This window comes from Diabrotica virgifera, chromosome 2, assembly GCF_917563875.1.
Source record: "Diabrotica virgifera virgifera chromosome 2, PGI_DIABVI_V3a".
NCBI lineage: Eukaryota > Metazoa > Arthropoda > Insecta > Coleoptera > Chrysomelidae > Diabrotica > Diabrotica virgifera.
The window spans coordinates 222,582,438-222,604,078 of record NC_065444.1 but is presented as its reverse complement, the minus strand read 5'-3'; the positions used below and the strand labels follow the sequence as shown (position 1 = coordinate 222,604,078).

General features: G+C 33.4%; 2 protein-coding genes across 4 annotated transcripts in view; one reads left to right on the top strand and one right to left on the bottom strand.

Moving 5' to 3' along the window:
• Positions 1 to 21,641, bottom strand: part of LOC126880404 (zinc finger protein ZFP2-like) — an 82,774-nt gene that overhangs the window by 31,730 nt on the left and 29,403 nt on the right. Inside the window, exon 5 of one of the 3 annotated variants that reach the window (XM_050644242.1) lies at positions 11,154 to 14,687. The exons of the other annotated variants lie outside the window; for them this stretch is intronic. Within the exon in view, the coding sequence (XP_050500199.1) occupies positions 13,972 to 14,687 (716 nt within the window). The 3' untranslated portion in view covers positions 11,154 to 13,971. Of the gene's footprint in view, positions 1 to 11,153; positions 14,688 to 21,641 lie in introns of those variants that run through there. 3 annotated transcript variants of the gene reach the window in all.
• On the top strand, positions 2,096 to 3,011 carry LOC126880405 (uncharacterized). The gene is made up of 2 exons (XM_050644243.1): positions 2,096 to 2,728; positions 2,916 to 3,011. Exons 1-2 carry the CDS (start codon positions 2,414 to 2,416, stop codon positions 2,916 to 2,918), a joined length of 318 nt encoding a protein of 105 aa, XP_050500200.1. The 5' UTR covers positions 2,096 to 2,413; the 3' UTR covers positions 2,919 to 3,011.

Below are 21,641 nucleotides of genomic sequence, written 5' to 3'. Positions count from 1 at the left end.
CAGACCACGAAAACGGCACATGTATTTTGTCCGACAGAACAGACTTAAACTCTCCGAACAGAGAATAAACTCTCATGCAAAAATCAGACTGCTATTTATCACCAAATGGGTGTTTTAATGAGTGGAACATGTAGAATATGTCAAATGACAGGAATTATGACAGGTGATAAATAGCAGTATGATTTTTGCATGAGAGTTTAATCTCTGTTCGGAGAGTTTAAGTCTGTTGGACAAAATAAATGTACCGTTTTCGTGGTCTGAGCGTTCCAAATTTTTAACCTGTTCCACAATTAAAACTGCCCCTGTTTCAGTGTTCCCATATATCACAGTTTATCCGACTAGACACCCTTAAGCTATTAACACATTTTCAGCTTGCTATTAATCAACTTTTTTTTCATACGCGGGATCCTGACCTATAATAGTCTGAACTTTTTAAAGAAAAAATATAGTACGCCACTGACATATTTCAAATTAGCAATTATTTTTGAATTCCTCGTCCAATTTCTGACAAAAAATCTATCTTCTCTTTTTTTCATACGACGCGCCGTTTTCATGCAAAAAATAAAATGTCTTAACGATTCCAAAGTATTTTTGTCGGACAGAACTTTTTGAGACCAACAACTTTTTTATTTTAAAGTTTTTCGCTAGCTCTTGATGCGGCTGAGATAAAAAATAAAAACATAAAAAGCCTAATTAGGTTCTAGGTGGGTCACGTGACCAACTAGGGGGCTAAAATTGTCAGACAGTGAGTTTCTGTATACAGTACGTAAATCGTTCAGCTGGGCATAGGGAAAAAACATCGTATATATTTAGATACATAAATACATACATTGTATTACATTGAGATAATTGTGGCAACTGAGCTCTCTCGATGACAATATGGTTGTTAGCATTAAAGGGCATTAACCTCAAAATTGACAACTCATTTCAACTAACACAAATAAACGTCAAAATATGACAATATAGTAGCTAAATATTTTTGGCCTAAGGGAATGGGAAAACTGTTTAGTTTTGAAATTAGGTTTTTAATAAAAAATATTTTAAAAATGAAAGTAAAATTATTAACTCATTAATCATAAACTTTGTTTTTGATTTATTTATGGACAGCCTTGCTTCAAAACTACTCATTCTATTCGTTCTAACAGCTCTATTACACCAAAAACTCGTACTCGAACAGAAGCTTCAACTAACACAGGTTAGCGCAGTTGTCACAATTCTCTCAATGTATATTCCCGATGTCCAGCTGAACGATTTACGTACTGTATGTGCTAAACAGTGACCTATATGGAATTCGAATCGAGTTAAGGGGATTTTTCATCATCTTACCCGGCTAGACCCTTTGGTACTTAGCGATAAATTAAAAGTTAAATATCTATTTTATAAATTTTTAAATAATTCTAGCAAGGGCATTAACAGAAAGAAAACAAAGTTTTCACATTTTTATTTTGGTATGCGAACAAAAGGGTTAAAACGCATTTCGCACTTTTAAGGGTTTTCCCTAGTGTGCAACCTCATATGTCCTTTTAAACTACTCGAATGAGTAAATTGTTTAAAACAAATTTCGCACTTATAAAGTTTTTCTCCAGTGTGCACTCTTAAATGCTTTTTCAATGTACCTGCTTGACTAAATTGCTTTAAACAAATTTCGCACTTGTAAAGTTTTTGTCAGTGTGAAGAGAGAATATATACGAGCACATAATAGGGAAATATAGTAGGCAATATATACCGGGTGGTGAACTGGAAAACGGGCCATAGGAAACTCAATGTAAAATTCTAAACTGTTGAATTCCTGCTTCCCTAATTATTTTACATCAAAAGACATTGAAACTATTTGTAGAGGATTGAAATCTGTATTGAAAACAACTGTTAAAATTGTTCTACGAATTAAACATATTCGAAAATTTTGTAAAAATGTAATACATTTTTCAGTTTTTCAGCCCAAAATTAGGCCACACACAGTGCAATAATGTGTCACAATGAAGTTATTATTTTCACATTTTTGAACTGTCAATATTTTTATTTTATCATTTATTGTTTAAAAACAATAAAGTTGATAAGATACCCTCAGTTGCGGAGAAAGTATTAATAATGTTATGACAGTTCCGTAGATTGTTCCTACATAGAAAGAGTCCCTCGACGTGAAAGAAGAAGTAGTCACGTACGAGAATGTTCTGGATGTCATGGAATAACCCAGAAATGTCTGGTGACGTCTAGAACGTCAGAAAACTATATAAACATTGTGTTTGACATTTGATAGTTCAGTTGTATTTTGAGATTTTGAGTATTTAAAGTTGTCAGTTTGTTCAAGTTGTTAACATATTGTAATATTGTATTGGAGTTTAAATAAAGTATTGTAAAGAACTTGTAACATTGGTGACAGCGGTGGGATAAGAAGACATTAAGTAATTTGTATATGGTCAATACAAGATCTACTAAATTCGAGAAAGAAATGGATACATCCGGACCACCAGAATGGTTTTTAAAAATGGAAGAGTTGAAAGAGAAACGTAGGCAAGCAGAGAAAGAAAATGAAGAGAAACGTAGGCAAGCAGAGAAAGAAAATGAAGAGAAACGTAGGCAAGAAGAGAAAGAAAATGAAGAGAAACGTAGGCAAGCAGAGAAAGAAAATGAAGAGAAACGTAGGCAAGAAGAGGAGGAGAGGCGTAGACAAGTAGAGGTAGAAATAATAAATAGTTTGTCACAAATTCAAGAAAGTTTTACATTAGAGGTAAGTCAAATTAATAGTAGAATAGACACATTAGAAGAAAAACAAAGCTATTTAGATAATAAACTAGAACAGCAACAAAATGATTTAAAGCAACAACAAGATAATTTAAAATCTAGTTTAGAAAGACAAATAGTTATGTTAGAACGAAAAATTAATACCCAAGCTTCTTTATCTCGTATTGTTTCAGTAACGAATGTCGAATCTGAAACAGCCCCTTCATCTTCACATCCCCTAAATCTTCTTGAATCAGGCACAATCAGAAATAGCAAAATTTTGAAACCACCCACCTTCGATGGCCAAACAGCATGGGAAACGTATCGTTTCCAATTTGAAGCTGCAGCTAAAGCAAATGGCTGGACTGAAAGAGAAATGGCAGCTTCCTTGGTGGTGTCGCTTCGAGGCCAGGCAGCAACCGTCCTTCAATTTCTTCCTCAGGATTCACTTAGTTATGACTCACTTGTTCAAGCTTTAGAAACAAGATATGGCCAACAACATCTGAAGCAGGTTTTTCAAAGTCAGCTTAAAGTTCGGTATCAAAAACATAACGAGAGCCTACAAGAATTTGAAGCCGATATTAAAAGATTATTACATTTGGCATATCCTCAGGCACCAAGAGATTTTCTGGAACAAATCGGTATACAGGCTTTCATAGATGGACTGCATGATATCGAAATGCAACAGGCTCTGAGATTACAATACCACAAAACGCTAGATAAAGCACTAATCTCAGCTCAGGAGTACGAAGCGGCGAAAAATATTTCTAGATCTCTTCCACAATTAAAAGAAATAAGATTTACAGAAAATAAGCAAGTCACTACCACAGATAATGAACAACTAGTTTTATCCCAGATATTAAGCTTACTACAAAATATCCAACAAAAACCTCGAAATGAAAACAGAAGATGTTTTAACTGCGGAAGAATGGGACATCTAAAATCCAATTGCAGAAGCCGATCCCAAGCACGAAAAGAAGAATACAATAATGAGATCAGAAGGTCGCCTAGTTCGACATCCAGAAGCCTGTCGCAAAGTCTCACTAGAAATGATGGTAGATGGTCACTAAGAAACAGATTTCCTACAACTGACCATAGAAAGGAAGAAAATACACTGGAATTTGAAGTTAGCCATTTGAAGGAACAACTAGCGATTAGTAAAAATAAAATAGAAAGATTAAGAGAACAGGTGACAATATTGCAAGAAGAGTGTAAGGTAATTCAAAATAATGCAAAAACTACACAGTCCAATCTGGAAAACGAATGTCAAAAACTGATGAAAGAGAAGAATGTGTTAAATAAACAATTTCAAGAATACCAAAATGCATTAAATGAATTACAAGTTCAAAGCCAACGTCAGCTAGCACAAAAAGAGAATGTAACCGAAGAAGTTAGTCTGCGGATGACCACAGTTGAACAGCAAGAAGATAATGACCAGATTTCTCTGGAAAACTTTAAGAAGAGTCAAAAGAAAGATAACGACTTAAGAGTTATACGAGATTGGCTTAAAAATGGAGTAAGACCTCTTTGGCAGGAAATATCTAAATACAGTCGAACTATAAAGGCGTACTGGGCTCAATGGGAATCCTTGCATCTTTCGAATGGTTTGTTATATCGGAAGTGGGAAAGTACCGATGGAGTACGTATAGTGCAACAAGTGGTACTGCCAAAATCACACATTAAAAGTGTGTTGCAAGAACTTCATAGCAGCCTGTCTGGAGGACATTTTGGGGTAAAAAGAACACTGGCCAGGATTCGAGACAGATTTTATTGGATCAATTGTCGCCGAGATGTAGAAGAATGGTGTAAGAAATGCGACTTGTGTAACGGTAGAAAAGGCCCTAGAACAAGAAGTCGTGGTAAAATGGCACAATATCTTTCCGGAGAGCCTTTTGAACGACTTGCAGTTGATATTCTCGGTCCACTTCCAACGACAGAGAGAGGTAACAAGTACTTAATGGTTGCAATGGATTATTTTTCAAAATGGCCTGAAATTGCACCTCTTCCTAATCAAGAAGCGACGACTGTAGCGGAAGCATTCATAACACACGTCGTATCAAGACATGGAGTTCCTTTAGAGTTGCATTCTGATCAGGGACGAAATTTTGAATCCGAATTATGGCAAGAACTAATGAAAATCTTGGGTATTAAGAAAACTCGAACTACGCCTCTCCACCCACAATCAGACGGAATGATCGAAAGACATAATAGAACTATTTGTCAATACCTCTCAATGTTTGTTGCTGATAATCAAAAAGATTGGGATACCCTAATACCTCTATTCCTGTTAGCCTACAGAAGTTCTGAACATGAAGCAACCGGTTATTCTCCATCAATGATGAGATGATCACCGGAAGAGAAATGAAGCTTCCTCAAGATCTTATTTTCGGAAAATTGCCTACCTGTGAAGAAGAACCTTCATCCCTGACGTACCTAGAAAGCTTAAGAGAAAAACTGGAAAAAGTCCACGAATTTGCTCGTAAAAGTTTGAAGCTTCAAAGTGATAAAGCCAAGTCCAGGTTCGATGTGCAAGCTACTGGGACAATTTTCGAAAGGGGTGACCCAGTATGGCTATACAATCCCACACGCAAGAAAGGACTTTGTCCGAAACTTCAACGAAACTGGGAAGGCCCGTACACCGTCTTAAAGAAAATAAATGATCTAGTCTACCGCATCCAGTTTTCAGCGAGAAGTAAACCCAAGGTAATTCACATTGAGAGATTAGCCCCATATCATGGAACTGATCCACCCTGTTGGCTTCAACCAGACCCTGATAGACCAGTTATTCGAGGCGAATAACTATAAAGGAGGGAGCAGTGTTATGACAGTTCCGTAGATTGTTCCTACATAGAAAGAGTCCCTCGACGTGAAAGAAGAAGTAGTCACGTACGAGAATGTTCTGGATGTCATGGAATAACCCAGAAATGTCTGGTGACGTCTAGAACGTCAGAAAACTATATAAACATTGTGTTTGACATTTGATAGTTCAGTTGTATTTTGAGATTTTGAGTATTTAAAGTTGTCAGTTTGTTCAAGTTGTTAACATATTGTAATATTGTATTGGAGTTTAAATAAAGTATTGTAAAGAACTTGTAACAATAATAAAGATTTTTTATTCAGTCAATGGTGTGAGCACTGTCAGTTAAATAGTAACGTGTGGCCTAACTTTTACACACATATTGTAAAAATGAATGAATAGGGCTTTTCATTCAGTCATTTGTTTCGAGCTTCTGTCATGTGTCACATAATATTAATATATCTACGTCATACGTTATTGGTATTTTACAATGATACAAACCAAAGACGTATGACGTAGATATATTAATATTATGCGACACATGACAGAAGCTCGAAACAAATGACAATCGATGAAAAGCCAATGCTATACAATGCTATGCTATATGCCAAAGCCTATACCCATGAACGATCACATCAATCACTTATTTTGTATTTGCTGTCTTTTTCTATAACAAACGTTTGATGAAAAGCCCTATACCCATGAACGACCACATCAATCACTTAGGTATTTTGTATTTGCTGTCTTTTTCTATAACAAACGTTTGTTATTTATAGAAAAAGACAGCAAATACAAAATAAGTGATTGATGTGATCGTTCATGGGTATAGGGCTTTTCATTCACAGTCATTTGTTTCGAGCTTCTGTCATATGTCGTATAATCCGTGTATATTAATATTATACACAGATTATACAACATTATGACAGAAGCTCGAAACAAATGACAATCGATGAAAAGCCATATTCTTTCATTTTTCCGACTGTACCTACTGTGGCAAATAGATCATATTTTTCAAAATTTTGGAATGCATTTAAATAGTAGAACAATTTTAACTTTTGATTTAGATACAGATTTCAATTCTCTACAAATATTCTCTCATGACTTTTGATGTAAAATAATTAGGGAAGCAGGAATTCAACAGTTTAGAATTTTACATTGAGTTTCCTATGGCCCGTTTTACGATTCACCACCCTGTATAGGCTAAGAATGAGGTGTCGAATGATAATGGTCAAAGAATAATAGGTTTTGCAACAGAAAGGCAAATGGTGATAAGAAGCACACAATTACGCCGATTAATAAGATATAATATAATAATTAAATAAGATATATAAAGGAACGTCGATTTCCCCTGATAAAAAGACAGTAAATCTGATAGACCATATTTTAATAGAGAAGAAACATGCAAACAATGTAATAAACGTAAAAAGTATGAGAGGAGCGGACTGTAACTCGCACCACTACTTGGTGAGAGCAGAATACAAAATCGAGCATAACATAAAGAAAAACAATAAAACAAAACAAGAAATTGGAAAGCAATTCAACATAGAACTATTAAAAGATAATAACATACAGAACAAGTATGAGCAGGGAATATCCAACAGACTAATCGGGGAACAAGAAACAGACCCAGACCCAGACAAACAATGGGGAAACATAAAAGAAGCAATCCTGAACACAAGTAAAGTAATCCTAGCGAAAACCAAGAGAAAACACAAAACAAAAGATTGGTATGATGAAGAATGTCAAGAAGTAGCAGAAGCAATAAGAAAGTTAAGACTCAAAAATCTCACAAATAACGAAGATATCAATAGAGAATAATATAAAGAATTGAGAAAAATCATGAAAAGAAAATGTAGAAGCAAAAAGAGAAAATACAACGAGAACAAACTGAAAGAAATAGAAGAAAAATTTCAAAAAAAAAAGAAAGAAGATCGTTCTACCAGGAAGCAAAAAAAAATGGAAAGATATCGGATCAGAAAAACAACCCATACATGAGAGATGATAAAGGGGTGCTGTTAAATGAGCCGGAAAAAATAATGGGAAACTGGCAAAACTATTTCACAGAACTGCTAAATAAGAGCAAAGTACAAAAAGAAACAAACCATGAAATTGAAGATGATCAGATAGCAATACCCACAGAGCAAGAAATAAAGAACGAAATAAAGAGCCTGAAAAATATCAAAAGCCCAGAGATAACAGAAATATCGGCCGAAATGATAAAATCAGGAGGAAAAAGACTACAAAAAGAGATATATGACCTGATAAAAAGAATATGGGAAGTAGAAAAAATGCCAGAAGAGTGGACCATAGCAAGGATCCCAGATAGCATGTAAACTTGTGGCAAGTTTGATTCTTCTTTGATTTTAAATTGCTGCGTCAAATATGACGAGGCAAGTTTGTGTCAGGTTTGCTGCAATATTGTTATGACAAAGATGATGATTCAAGTTTGTAGCAACTTTGCTGCAAGCGTACAGTTGCAAAGCCATGTCACGCGTGCCATCTATTACATGTTACGGTCGGTTCGGTTTCATTCGTTACCCTGACTGATGTCACGCCCTCGAAAACTAGAGTGTTGCCACCTGTGGTAAATTTCCCTTTCTGCGAGAATTTTCAACATAAAAGGGAAAAAGTTAACATAAGGGAATCTTTGCTCCAGTCCAAATTGTAAAATATTTATAAAAATCAAAATATTTAAAAATAATTCCAACATATTTTCACAGATTTTTTAAATAGGAGCATAGGAGGGAATTTTATCATAAAGGTAAGAATTTTTAAGGTACGTTGAGGGAAAAAGCTTACTCGACAGCTGGCAACACGGGAAAAGTAACCTGCCATCCTGCCAAGCGGTGATAATTTGTGGTTAGGGCACGTGAGGTGTTAGGTATATCCTATCCTATGTTGGTATTTTTCTTTGATTTTTTTACAACATTTACCGTACAATTCTCCGACACTATTACTTTAATTACTAAGCTGAAGCTTGTTTTCTTCAGTTTTTCATAGACCCACCTGCTTGTGGTGATTAGGTAAGTTTTTTATGTTTTTCTAGCTTCTAACTGTATTTACATACATACTATCCAAAATAAACATATAATATATTATTTATAAATAACTTTTAGCTTTTATTGTAAAATTGTTACTTTAACTGTTTTTATCTCTTTTAATAGCAAATATTAATTCTGTTCACACAGCAAGACTTTATAACAATTTATTTTATTTGTTTCAGAGCTGAGACAAAACTGAGCATCGGAATCTGAAGCTAGCGGGTTTAATGTAAGTTCCAATAAATAATTTTAGACAATAGATTGTATTTTAGTTGAGTGATTACTGAATAAATAGTTATATAAAATGGTATTGTATTTTTTATTCACATTGTTTTATTCAAATTGTGGCTAGTATGTCAAAACAAACCTTAAGGTACTAGTACACTTTAGAAGACTAAAAATAAGAATTTTTTCAAGATTTTTTTTTCTCAGAACCTTTATTAAAAATGAACATAAAACTTTTACATATTAATATCTAACTCTTAGAGAATACAAAAAATATATCTTTTTTCATTTATACATGTACACTAATATTGTAGAGGGCGCCAAAGTCGACGCCTCGAAAAAAAGTAGTTCCGATGGCGGACAGTTAATCTCAGGATTGGGATCTCTGAAACAAAAAAATCGTACGGCATTTAAAAAAGGACGGTTTCTTACGTGACAATTTACCACCGTTAGTGAAAAATTCCGCAAAAAAAAAGATTTTAAGGAAATTTGAAAATTTTTTGTGAAAAAATCGCCCGTTTTTCTTCAGTTTTTCATGGTTAAAAAATATTTATTTTTTGGTAAAATTGTGGTAAATTGTCACGTAAGAAACCTTCCTCTTTCAAATACAGTACAATTTTTTTGTTTCAGGTATCCCAATCCTGAGATTAACTGTCCGCCATCATTTTTCGAGGCCTCGACTTTTGCGCCCTCTACAATATTAGTGTACGTGCGTAAATGAAAAAAGATATATTTTTTGTACTCTCTAAGAGTTAGATATTAATATGTAAAATATTTTATTTTCATTTTTAATAAAGGTTCTGAGAAAAAAATTCTTGAAAAAAATGATTATTTTTGGTCTTCTAAAGTGTACTAGTACCTTAAGTAAGTTTGTATCAAGTTTGAAAAAACAAACTTCATGCAACAAAACAAAAACAAACCTTCAGCAAGTTTCAAGTTTGAAAAAACAAACTTCATGCAAGTTTGTCACACTCCAACTAGCAAGTTTGATTTAAACTTGCTGCAAGCTTGCAAAGTTGCCATGGCAAACCTGCAGCAAGCTTTCATGTTTGATGTATCAAACTTGTTGTAAGTTTGAAACAATTTTATATTGCTATCTGGGATATGCCCAATACATAAAAAAGATGATAGAATGCTATGCGAAAACTATGGAGGCATCGCACTACTAGAAATAGTTTACAAAATCTTAACACAAAGTGTAAGAAAAAGACTAAATCAATATTCGGAAAAAATATTGGGAGAATACCAGGCAGGTTTTAGAAACAACAGATCAACGACGGACCAAATATTTGCCTTAAAATAAATACAGACTATCTGTTACGAACATAAAACAGTACGATATGCTTTATTCATCGACTTTAAGCAGGCCTACGACACAGTAAACAGACAGCAGATGTACGAACTGATGAAAGAATTGGGGACACCAAGTAAAATTGTCAGGATGATAAAGATAACGATGGAAAATACAACGAAATAGCATGGAAAGGGTATACATCCAAAAAGTTTGAAACCAAGGAAGGATTACGACAAGGAAACACACTATCAACAACCGCATTCAATCTAACATTGGAAGGAATAATCAGGAAAAGCAGAATAAATATGTAAGAAACGATATTTAAAAACGGCCACCAATGCATAGCATTTGCAGATGATCTGATACTATTAGCAACAAGCAAGAAAGAACTACAAAAGTTAATGAAAAACATAATAACAAAGCCAAAAAATTGGGACTTAAAACAAATTAAGAAAAGACAGTATATGATAATGGGAGAGACCCAAAAAGAAAATAACATCATAGTACAAATAGAAGGAGAAAAAACATACTCGTTCAAAAGAGCCAAAGAAATTATTTACCTGGGAGCCAAAATAGATGAAAATGGTCATGAGGAAAGGGAGATACAGGCAAGAATAGCTAAAGGAAATAAAAAATATGGAGCACTACACACATTAATGAAATCCAAATACGTATCAAGAAAAACAAAAATAAGAATTTATAAGACTGTTATCAGAACTACAGTAACATATGCATTCGAAACATGGGAGCTCAACAAGGTAAAAACAGACCTTTTAGAAAGATGGGAGAGAAAAATGCAAAGAGCAATATATGGAGGTGTGAAAATAGAAGGTCAGTGGAGAAGAACCAACAAAGAATTGGAAGAACTATATAAAGAGCCAACGATCACGACGACGATCAAAGCACAGAGAATACGATGTTTGGGGCACATCGAGAGAATGGGAAGTAAAAGAATGCCAAAAATTCTACTCTCACGAAGACCAATACAAAAGAGATGGAAAGGCAGGCCAAGGAAAAGATGGAAGGACAGTGTGTACGAAGACCTGAAGAAAATTAACATTGAGAGATGGAAAGAACTAGCATTGGACAGAAGGAGATCGAGAGAGGTGGTGAAGTAGTGTATAAAAAGACTGAAGTGTAATTAAATAAAATTAATAAGTTATGTAAGTTATATTAAGATATTTATTATTTATATAATCAAAAATGTAAACATTTTAGCCCTAGGCCTACAAGACCTGATGCGCTTAATAAATAAATAATTTGCCAGTGTGAACGTTCGTGTGCATATCCAAATAATATTTATGAGCAAACTGCTTTAAAGAAATTTCACACCTGTGAGATTTTTCCACGGTGTGCACTCTCAGATGTGTTTTGAAATTATTTCCCTGAGTAAATTGCTTAAAACAAATTTTCTACTTATAACTTTTCTCCAATGTGCGAATTCATATGTCTCTTTGAATTACTCGAATCACTAAACTGCTTAAACCAAATTTCGCATTTGTAACGTTTTTTGCCAGTGTGGACGTTCGTATGCATATCCAAATAATATTTATAGACGAGCGGCACACCCCTAATTTGAGGCTTAGAAATAGAAAGCAAATTTTGGTTATTCTTTATGTTTTAGAGGTCGCCGAAACCGAATATGAAGTTTATTTTTATCTAGAATTGGTGGAACATATTCAACAATCAAATTTTAAGCAAAAATCCGAAAAATTAATTTTGATAATTTTTCAACTTGACTCACTGTATCTTTGGTCGCTGTAAACATTTCCCTCTAAAAATTTTACTGTATCATCTTTGAAGTATTTACTAGTATTTAGATAAGAATGAGATTCTTCTGAAATGTTTAAAATAATTAAAAGAGTAGTTGTTAATTTTTAAACATTTTGTCGTCGGATTTCGTTAGCTTCGTGTTTATTTAAAAAAGTTGAGTGACAAACTTTTTCGGTTTATAATTTTAACACAGCATTAAAACATAAGTCATGAAGAAGTTTTCTGAAAAATTTTAAGTCAAAATGTGCAATAGGAAAAAATTTATGTATTGGATTGGAAAATACTGTTGCCGTTTTGACCCAAAAATTTATGTGACTTTGTAGACGAGCGGCACACCCCAAAAAAACGCTTATTTCTCGAGATATTGACCACGGTGTGTTGAATGGCTAATTTTGGTAATACTGTATGTGTTTGATGGTGCTGAAAACGAAAATGGGGTTTATTCTGAATTTTAGATGATAGAACATTGTCAAAATCGCAATTTTACCCTAAAAATAAAAAAAAATCACCTTTTTTTTGGTTTTAATTCGCTACAACTCTGTTACATTTTAATATTTTTGTCTGAAATTTTTAAGTATATAGCTCTTACATTTCTGAAGACAATGGGACCTATTTTAATTGTTCACTCTTATTATACTAAAAGTTATGAGTTTTTTAAAACAAAAGGGGCATATTCCTGAATTACAAGTTTAATCGCAAAAGTTAAGTGACAAAATTTGAAATTTAGCTTTTTAATCAAGTTTATGTTAAAATATAGAGTACGTGAACAAAATGTTTTATAGGAAAAAATGGTGAAAATTTTAATTTAAGAAAAGCGTGATTTATTTTTTTTTTATTTTTAGGGTAAAATTGAGATTTTGACAATGTTCCCCCACTTAAAATTCAAAATAAAGGTTATTTTGGTTTTCAGCACCATAAAAAACATAAAATATGACCAAAATTAGCCATTCACCGCACCGTGGTCAGTATATCGAGAAATAAATATTTTTTGGGGGAGTCCCACACGTCTATAAAGTCACATCTTTTCTCCTATGGCATATTTTGACTTGAAATTTTCCAGAAAACTTCTTCGTGAAACTTCCGGAAAACTTTTTAATGCTGTGTTGGTCAAAATTACAAACTATAAAGTTTGTCACTCAACTTTTTTAAGTAAACATGAAACTAACGAAATCTGACGACAAAATTAACAACTTCTCTTTTAATTTTTTCAAACATTTAGGACAAATCTCATTTTTATCTAAATATTTTATTAAAGATGATACAGTAAAATTTTCAAAAGCAAATATTTACAGCGACCAAAGATACAGCGAGTTAAATTTGAGAAATCATCAAAACTGATTTTTCGCATTTTTGCATAAAATTTAATAGGTCTGGATCCCGCGTATGAAAAAAAAAGTTGATTAATAGCAAGCTGAAAATTTGTTGATAGCTTAAGGGTGTCTAGTCGGATAAACTTTGATATATGAGAACACTGGAACAGGGGCAGTTTTAATTGTGGAACAGGTTAAAAATTTGGAACGGTCACACCACGAAAACGGCACATTTATTTTGTCCGACAGAACAGACTTAATCTCTCCGAACAGAGATTAAACTCTCATGCAAAAATCAGACTGCTATTTATCACCTGTCATAATTCCTGTCATTTAACATATTCTACATGTTCCACTCATTAAAACGCCCATTTGGTGATAAATAGCAGTCTGATTTTTGCATGAGAGTTTAATCTCCGTTCGAAGAGTTTAAGTCTGTTCTGTCGGACAAAATACATGTGCCGTTTTCGTGGTCTGACCGTTCCAAATTTTTAACCTGTTCCACAATTAAAACTTCTCCTGTTCCAGTGTTCCCATATATCAAAGTTTGTCCGACTAGACACCCTTAAGCTATTAACAAATTTTCAGCTTGCTATTAATCAACTTTTTTTTCATACGCGGGATCCAGACCTATAATTGTTGATAATGTTCCACCAATTTTATATAAAAATAAACTTCATATTCGGATTCAGCGACCTCGAAAACGTAAAGAATGACCAAAATTGGTCATTTACCTGAAAGTTGATTTTCGTGGTTGGTATATCGTCATTTTAGGGGTTGCCGCCGCTCGCCTATTATGAGTAAACTGCTTTAAACAACTTTCACACTTGTGAGGTTTTTAAACGGCGCGGCGTGCACTCTCAAATGTGTTTTCAAATTATTTCCCTGAGTAAATTGCTTAAAACAAATCTCGCACTTATAAGGTTTTTCTCCAGTGTGCACTCTCAAATGTATTTTCAAAGTAGCTGCTTCAATAAATTGCTTGAAACAAATTTCGCACTGATAAGGTTTTTCCCTAATGTGCGATTTCATATGTCTGTTTGAATTACTCGAATCACTAAACTGCTTAAAACAAATCTCGCACTTATACGGTTTTTCCCCAGTGTGCAATCTCAAATGTGTATTTAAATCACACGAATAACTAAACTGCTTTAAACAAATTTCACAGTCATAAGATTTTTCCCCAGTGTGCAATCTCAAATGTCTTTTCAAAGCAGCTGCTTGACTAAACTGCTTTAAACAAATTTCACACTTGTGAGATTTCTCTCCAGAATGAGTTCTCAAATGTTTTTTCAAATTACTTGCTGTACTACATTGTTTTAAACAAATCTCACACTTGTAAGGTTTTTCTCCTGTGTGGAATTTCAAATGTGTATTCAAAGCCCCCTTGTGAGCGAACTGCTTAAAACAAATTTCACACTTTATTGTCTTTTCTTCAATAGGTCGAAGCATTGGTTGTTCCTCATCACATGAATTTACAAGTATTGTTTTCGTAGTTTCCGAGATGTTTTCCTCTCCAAGAAACCCTAAAAAACAACTTGAATATATATTTTTTTATTTCAAAAGAATCTAATAGAAAAGAAAATTTTGATAATAGTATCTTATGACTGAAAAACGGTAAAAGCTCTTTATTCGCGCTTCCTTCATTCGCGTTTTCGCTATTCGCGGATTGAAAAAATGCGACCCAATCACCCAATTCCTATTCACTCCGTGCGTGACCATGGTGGAGATACACGAAACTATGCCAGCGTCCGTATCGGCGAAATATGACAATTTTGGCGATTTTTTTTAATGTCAGTGTCACTGTTTGTATAACAAATTTTACCAAAAATGGTAAATAAATATTACATATTAACGTCAAATATGTCACATGTGTATCATATGCTTAACGTCAAATTGTGGTAGCCAAAAATGTCAGGCGACTACGCTAGGTGTCGCGTCAGTTATACACGGAGCAAATATCCGCGGAATAAGATTTATTTATTCGCGGATAATGAGTTAACCGAAGAAATTGAGATTCGTCGAGGTGTGCGTCAGGGTTGTGTGCTTTCTGAACTACTATTCAATATATAGCGAAACAATATGTAAGAAGCGCTCCTAGAGCAAACATTGGTATGAACATTAACGGAGAGTTAATTAACAATATATGATACGCTGATGACACGCTAATAGTAACAGATAACCTATAATTTACAGTATTTGCTGAAAAACATAAACACTCATACCAACAAGTATGGTGTAAAATTGAACATCAAAAAGACTAAATTTATGATTGTAACGAAGAAGATATACACCAATGTGAATTGAACCACAAAAAATAAGCAAGTGGAAAGAGTTACGTCCTACAAATATTTAGAGGTTTGGTTCACTGATAAAGTCCTTTTCATGAGCATTTTTCAGTGCATCACAGTTTCTCGATTTCTTTCTAACACATTAAATTGTATGTGACAGAAAAAAGTCACGTCTGTGATTACAGACATTTATAACATTTATTCTAGTTATTCTAGTTGTCGATAGATGGCGCTATATTCGAAGAAAAAATTATTTACGAATTATATAATATATCTACGAATATAATCTGTACAATTTATAAGACTATGCAAATCAAAGAAAATACCATTTTATAAATGCAATAAACAAAATTGATTTGTTTTTATGCTAAATTGCAAGTAAAATGTGATAACTGTCAGATTTAACTAAAATGTCATGTTAGAATAAATATCATAAATGTGTATTATCACGGACTTACCTTTTTTTCTATCATTTGTGACGCACTGAAAAATGCTCATGAAAAGGACTCTACTAATGACCAGACAAGAGAAATTAAGAGGCGAATAGAAATAGCGAGACAATCATTTATCAATATGAAAAAGTTCCTATGCTGCCGGGACGTAAATTTGAAATTAAGAACGAGAATGTTAAGGTGCTATGTTTTCTCCGTACTGTTGTACGGAAGCTTGGACACTGAAAAAGATCAACATCAAAAATATTGATGCATTCGATATGTGGCGCTACAGGAGAATGTGGAAAATACCATGGACAGATAGAGTGATAATTCAAGATGTTTTGCTGAAAATGGGGAAGGAATGTGAAGTCATAAAAACAATACAAACGAGAAAACTGGAATATCGAGGCCACATATTGAGAGGCGAAAAGTACTCCCTGCTAATGCTCATAATCCAAATCTCAGGAAAAAGAAATCTAGGACGTAGAAGGATTTCCTGATTGCGAAATTTAAGGGAGCGGTACGGGTGCAGTTTAACACAATTGTTCAGAGCTGCAGACTACAAAGTTAAAATTGCTCCAACCTCCGATAGGAGACGGTACTACAAGAAGAAGATTCGCGGATCGAATCGATACATCGGTACATACATATACCTAAAATATAAAGCATTCGATATCCTTTGTCAAAGCGTCAGTAAGTGGACTAATGAAAAAATAAAATTTAAAGCGTTTTACGTACATTTTAAAGAACCTAGTGGATTAGAGTTGGAGAAGTGGCATTAGCAGACACTATCCATTAGCATATCCAGAAGAATTTGCGAATCTGATAGCTGGTGGAGGATATTCACCTGACAAAACTGCACTGTTTTGGAAGAGAATGCCAAATAAAACATTCATTTATAGTCTGGGCTGATTATCGGAGAATAGGCCATTTTTGGGAAAAGTTATTTACCAGCAATTTTATTGCTGGAATCGAATTATAAGATCCTATATATTAATAATATAGGTATGCAAAGTCCTCAGATAGTGTGCTACTTTTTTTATAAACAAAATGGCGCACGAAAATCGTGTTTTTTTCAATTATTGCTCTATAACTCCGAAGATTTTAACTTTACAACAAAAACACCCAAATAGAAATTCACCGTGATTAAATTCTGCATAGAGACGTGTTTTTCCCGATCTGCTTCGACGAAAATTTTCTTTGGAAAATGCGGGTTTTCCAAACAAAATTTTTAATTTTCAAATAAAGTTTTAGATAAGTAATTATCTACCACTAATTAAATAATTTGGTGACCTAAAAGCCTTCTTGGTTTAGATTATAGTTCCAGAAGCTGGTGAAAATTGAACGAATATTTTAGCAACAATTCAATTGTTAATTAATAATTTACGGTCACAATAATAACTAAAATAATTATGATACACTGATCAAACTTTGAAATCTTATAAAGATGAGATGCCTATTTAACATTTTCTCGACAAAATATAAATTTTTAATTTTTTTGCATAATCTTTAAACGTTTTAAAAAAATAGAAAATGCGCATTTCAAACATCTTGAAAATGAATGCTTTAAAACTTACGACTACTACGGTGTTTATAATTTTTTTTTAATTCTTTCAAAGCGTAGAAGTGAGTTTAAAGTACAAGCTAATTATTTACAAAAAAATATCGATTATAAGTTTAATGGTTATATTTTAATTAAAGATTATAAATATATTTTTTTGTAATTTACACGCGGGAAAGTAGAATAATACAGTACTGTAGCTAAAATTTTAACTCGGAGTGTGAAAAATGACGCTGCGTGTCAGTCGCTTCGAGTGAACATTTTAGCTCCGACTCTGTATCAGGCCTACTTTTGCGCTAAAAATTACAAAAAAATTATTTTTAATCTTTGATTAAAATATAAACATTGCACTAATTTTTGACATTCTTTGTGAGTAATTAGATTGTACCATAGACTCACTTTTAAGCTTTGACACAATTAAAACAAATTATAAACAACGGAAATATCGTATATTTATTTTGCTGTTTCATAACTTTTTTGCAAATAGTTGGAAAAGTTTTTTAAAGCATTCATTTTCAAGACCTATGAAATACGCATTTTAAGTATTTTTTAAAATTAGAATATAATAAACAATTTCTGAGAAATGTTAATTTGTTTATAACAATTTTTTTAACATTTAAAGATTATGCAAAAAAATGATAAATTTATATTTTGTCGACAAAATATTAAATAGGCATCACACCTTTATAATCTTTTTAAGTTTGATCAATGTCTCATGATTATTTTGGTTGTTATTGCGACTGTAAATTGTTAATTAACAATTGAATTGTTGCTAAAATATTCGTTTCATTTTCACCGGCTTCTGAGTTTAAAATCTATACCAAGAAAGCTTTTTTTTTCACTAAGCTATATAATTATAATAAATAATTACTGGCCCAAAAAAATTATTTGAAAATTCGAGATTTTATTGGGAAAACCCACATTTTTCGAGGAAAATTTTCGTCGGAGCAAATCGGGAAAAACATCTCTCTATGTAGAATTAAATTGGGATGAATTTTTATTTGAGTGTTTTTGGGGTAAAGTTAAAATCTTCGGAGTTATAGAGCAATAATTGAAAAAAATACGATTTGTCGGCGCCATTTTGTTTATAAAAAAAGTAGCACACTATCTGCGGACTCTGCATACCTATATTAATAATATATAGGATCTTATAATTCGATTCCAGCAATAAAATTGCTGGTAAATAACCTTTCTTTGTACTTTACTAATTAGACCAGCGTATTATAACTATTTTTTTTTCAAATTTAAAGGATATGCAAAAAAAAGAAAAATTTAAATTTTGTCGATAAAATATTAAATAAGCATCTCATCTTTATAATCTTTATAAGTTTGATCAATGGATCATGATTATTTTGGTTTTTATTGCGATCATAAATTGTTAATTAACAATTGAATTGTTGCTAAAATATTCGTTTAATTTTCACCGGCTTCTGGAATTACAATCTATACCAAGAAAGCTTTGATGTCACTAAGTTATTTAATTATTGATTAATAATTACTTACCTAAAACTTTATTTGAAAATTAGAGTTTTTGTTAGGAAAACCCGCATTTTCCGAGGAAAATTTTCGTCGGAGCAAATCGTGAAAAACATATCTTTATGCAGAATCTAATTGCGGTGAATTTTTATTTGGGTGTTTTTGTTGTAAAGTTAAAATCTTCGGAGTTATGGAGCAATAATTGAAAAAAATACGATTTGTCGGCGCCATTTTGTTTATAAAAAAAGTAGCACACTATCTGCGGACTTTGCATACCTATATTATTAATATGGAGGATCTTATAATTTGCTTCCAGCAATAAAATTGCTGGTAAATAACTTTTCCATGAATTTTGCTAATTAGCCCAGAGTATTATAAAAGCACAGAAACTGCCCCATGATTTAAGGCAGCAAAGGATAAAGTTACATTACTGCTTTGTTGTAACTCATCTGGAGTTGCAGATTCTAGACCTCAAAATATTAAGATTTAACCCAAATCACTTACATAAAATCTGGCTCGTTACTGAGTAAAGTTTTATTTAAGAAGTTAAAAACTATTTTTGCTCAGTATTTTAAAACTAACCGACGTATCTTTTTCATACGTGGCAGAAAGTGTAGATACTCTACACCAGTGTTTCTCAACCTTTTTCTTATCAGGGACCGGGAATATTTGGGAAAATTTTTAGCGGACCGGTAATACTTAGGATAATTTTTAGCGGACCAATAATTTTTTCAAATATGTATTACCTACATGTTTAGTAAATTATTATTGAAAACTAAAATTACAAAAACTATTTTCACAAAATTTTTAACAGTTTAATGTGATTGTCTGTTTCTTCTGTCAGTGTCCATTTCGGGTTGTAAATTGGTTAGTGCTAATCGAAGTCACGTGTTTATCGACAACCGATTCCTCGCTTTGTTTTTAGTTGTCGTCATTGTCGAAAATCACGCTTCACATAAATATGTTGTGGCAAAAGGAAGCAACATCTTCATATCCTGGTTGTGAAGAGTGGGATATTCTTCTTTCATTTTGATCCAAAATTCATTGGATGTAATTGTCGAAAAATTTACTTTTAACGTCAAATCAGAACCCAATTTTAAAATATGTTTTGTCCCTTCATTGTTTAATTGAAGATTTTCATATTCTATGAGAGGATTTCTTCTTCTTGTTCTTCTTCTTCTTGTAATAGGACTATGTCCTGTTTCTTCTGTTACAGTCTCTGCTGCGATCCGGAGCTCCAGCTCTCGTACCATCGTTTTTTGGGTCGCTTGGCGTTGGGCTTCTGTGTTTTCGCCCATTGCGCCATACGTTCAGGGTCCATCCGATCTACGTGGTCTCTCCACATGCGTCGTCGTGCTCTTGTCCATCTCACTACGTCTTGAACGCCTAGCTCCCTCAATGTGTCTTCGTTTCGTATTCTATCTCGTGAGTGTAATACCTCTTATGGATCTTAGAGTTTTCATCTCTGTTATTCTGATTATTTGTTTGGTCTTTGTTGTCTCGTCCCTTGTCTCAGCTGCGTATGTCAGTACGGCTCTAACACATGTCTTATAAATGCGGACTTTGCTTTCGGTGCTCATATATTTATTCCGCCAGATTATATCTCTCAGGAAATCAGATATTCTCGCTGATTTCGTTACCTGCTGTTTTGTTTCTTGCCACAGATGCCTGTCGCTAGATATTTCCACACCCAAATATCTACAATCCATTACCTGTTCGATTATATGGTCGTCCACTACTAATTTACATCAATTGGGTTTTCTCTGTGGATAGTGTCAGGTTATACTTTTCGGCGGTTATTTTGAATTTTTGTAGTAGGCGTTGTAAGTCATCTTCGTTTTCGGCTATTAAGATTGCATCATCTGCGTAGCAAAGTATTCTCATGGTTCGGTTACCCATTTTGTATCCCTGATTCATTTTGTTAACACTACAAATGAAAGGATTTGTATTATCGATAAATTACTCTCAAGTAGGTACACCGATGTCTGTGGGAAAATGCTTTTCAAACCCATCGTACAATGCTTGTAAATGGATACAAATTGTTGCATTACGTTTTATATAATTTAATTCTTGTTTGGTATTTAGGAAATCTAAGTAAGCGGAGAATATAGCGGACGGAAAACAAATCGTCAAGCTCTACAGCTATTTTTCCTACGAAATAGTTGTCCCTTCGGGCGTACCGCAGGGATCTCATCTTGGATCTTTGTTGTTTAATGTTTTTATTAACGATATAAAAGACTGTTTCCAATATGCGAAATTTCTTTTATTTGCTGACGATGTTAAGTTTTACTGCCACATTAGGAATCCATTCGACTGTTTAAGGCTTCAGTCCGATTTGAATCGGTTGAATGAATGGTGCAGCAACAATGACATGGTTCTCAACTCCTGCAAATGTTTTCACATTTCATTCACGCGTTCGAAAAGTCCTATCTCTTTCACATACAAAATAGGTGATATAAATATCACAACAGTCACATCCATAAAAGATCTTGGAGTTACACTTGACTCTGGACTATCTTTCAATATTCATATAAGCAATATCATCTCAAAATCGCTTCAACTGTTAGGTTTTATTAAAAGATGCTCCCAAGACTTTAAGCAGTTGAGATCGTTTAAACTGTTGTACTGTGCAATGGTGAGGCCAATCGTGGAATATGCATCTTGCGTCTGGTCACCCGCCTATGAGACATACAACTGTAAGATTGAAAGGATCCAGCA

Coding starts and splice junctions, on each gene's coding strand:
- LOC126880405 (XM_050644243.1), top strand. CDS start 2,414: ATGGTCAATACAAGATCTACTAAATTCGAGAAAGAAATGGATACATCC.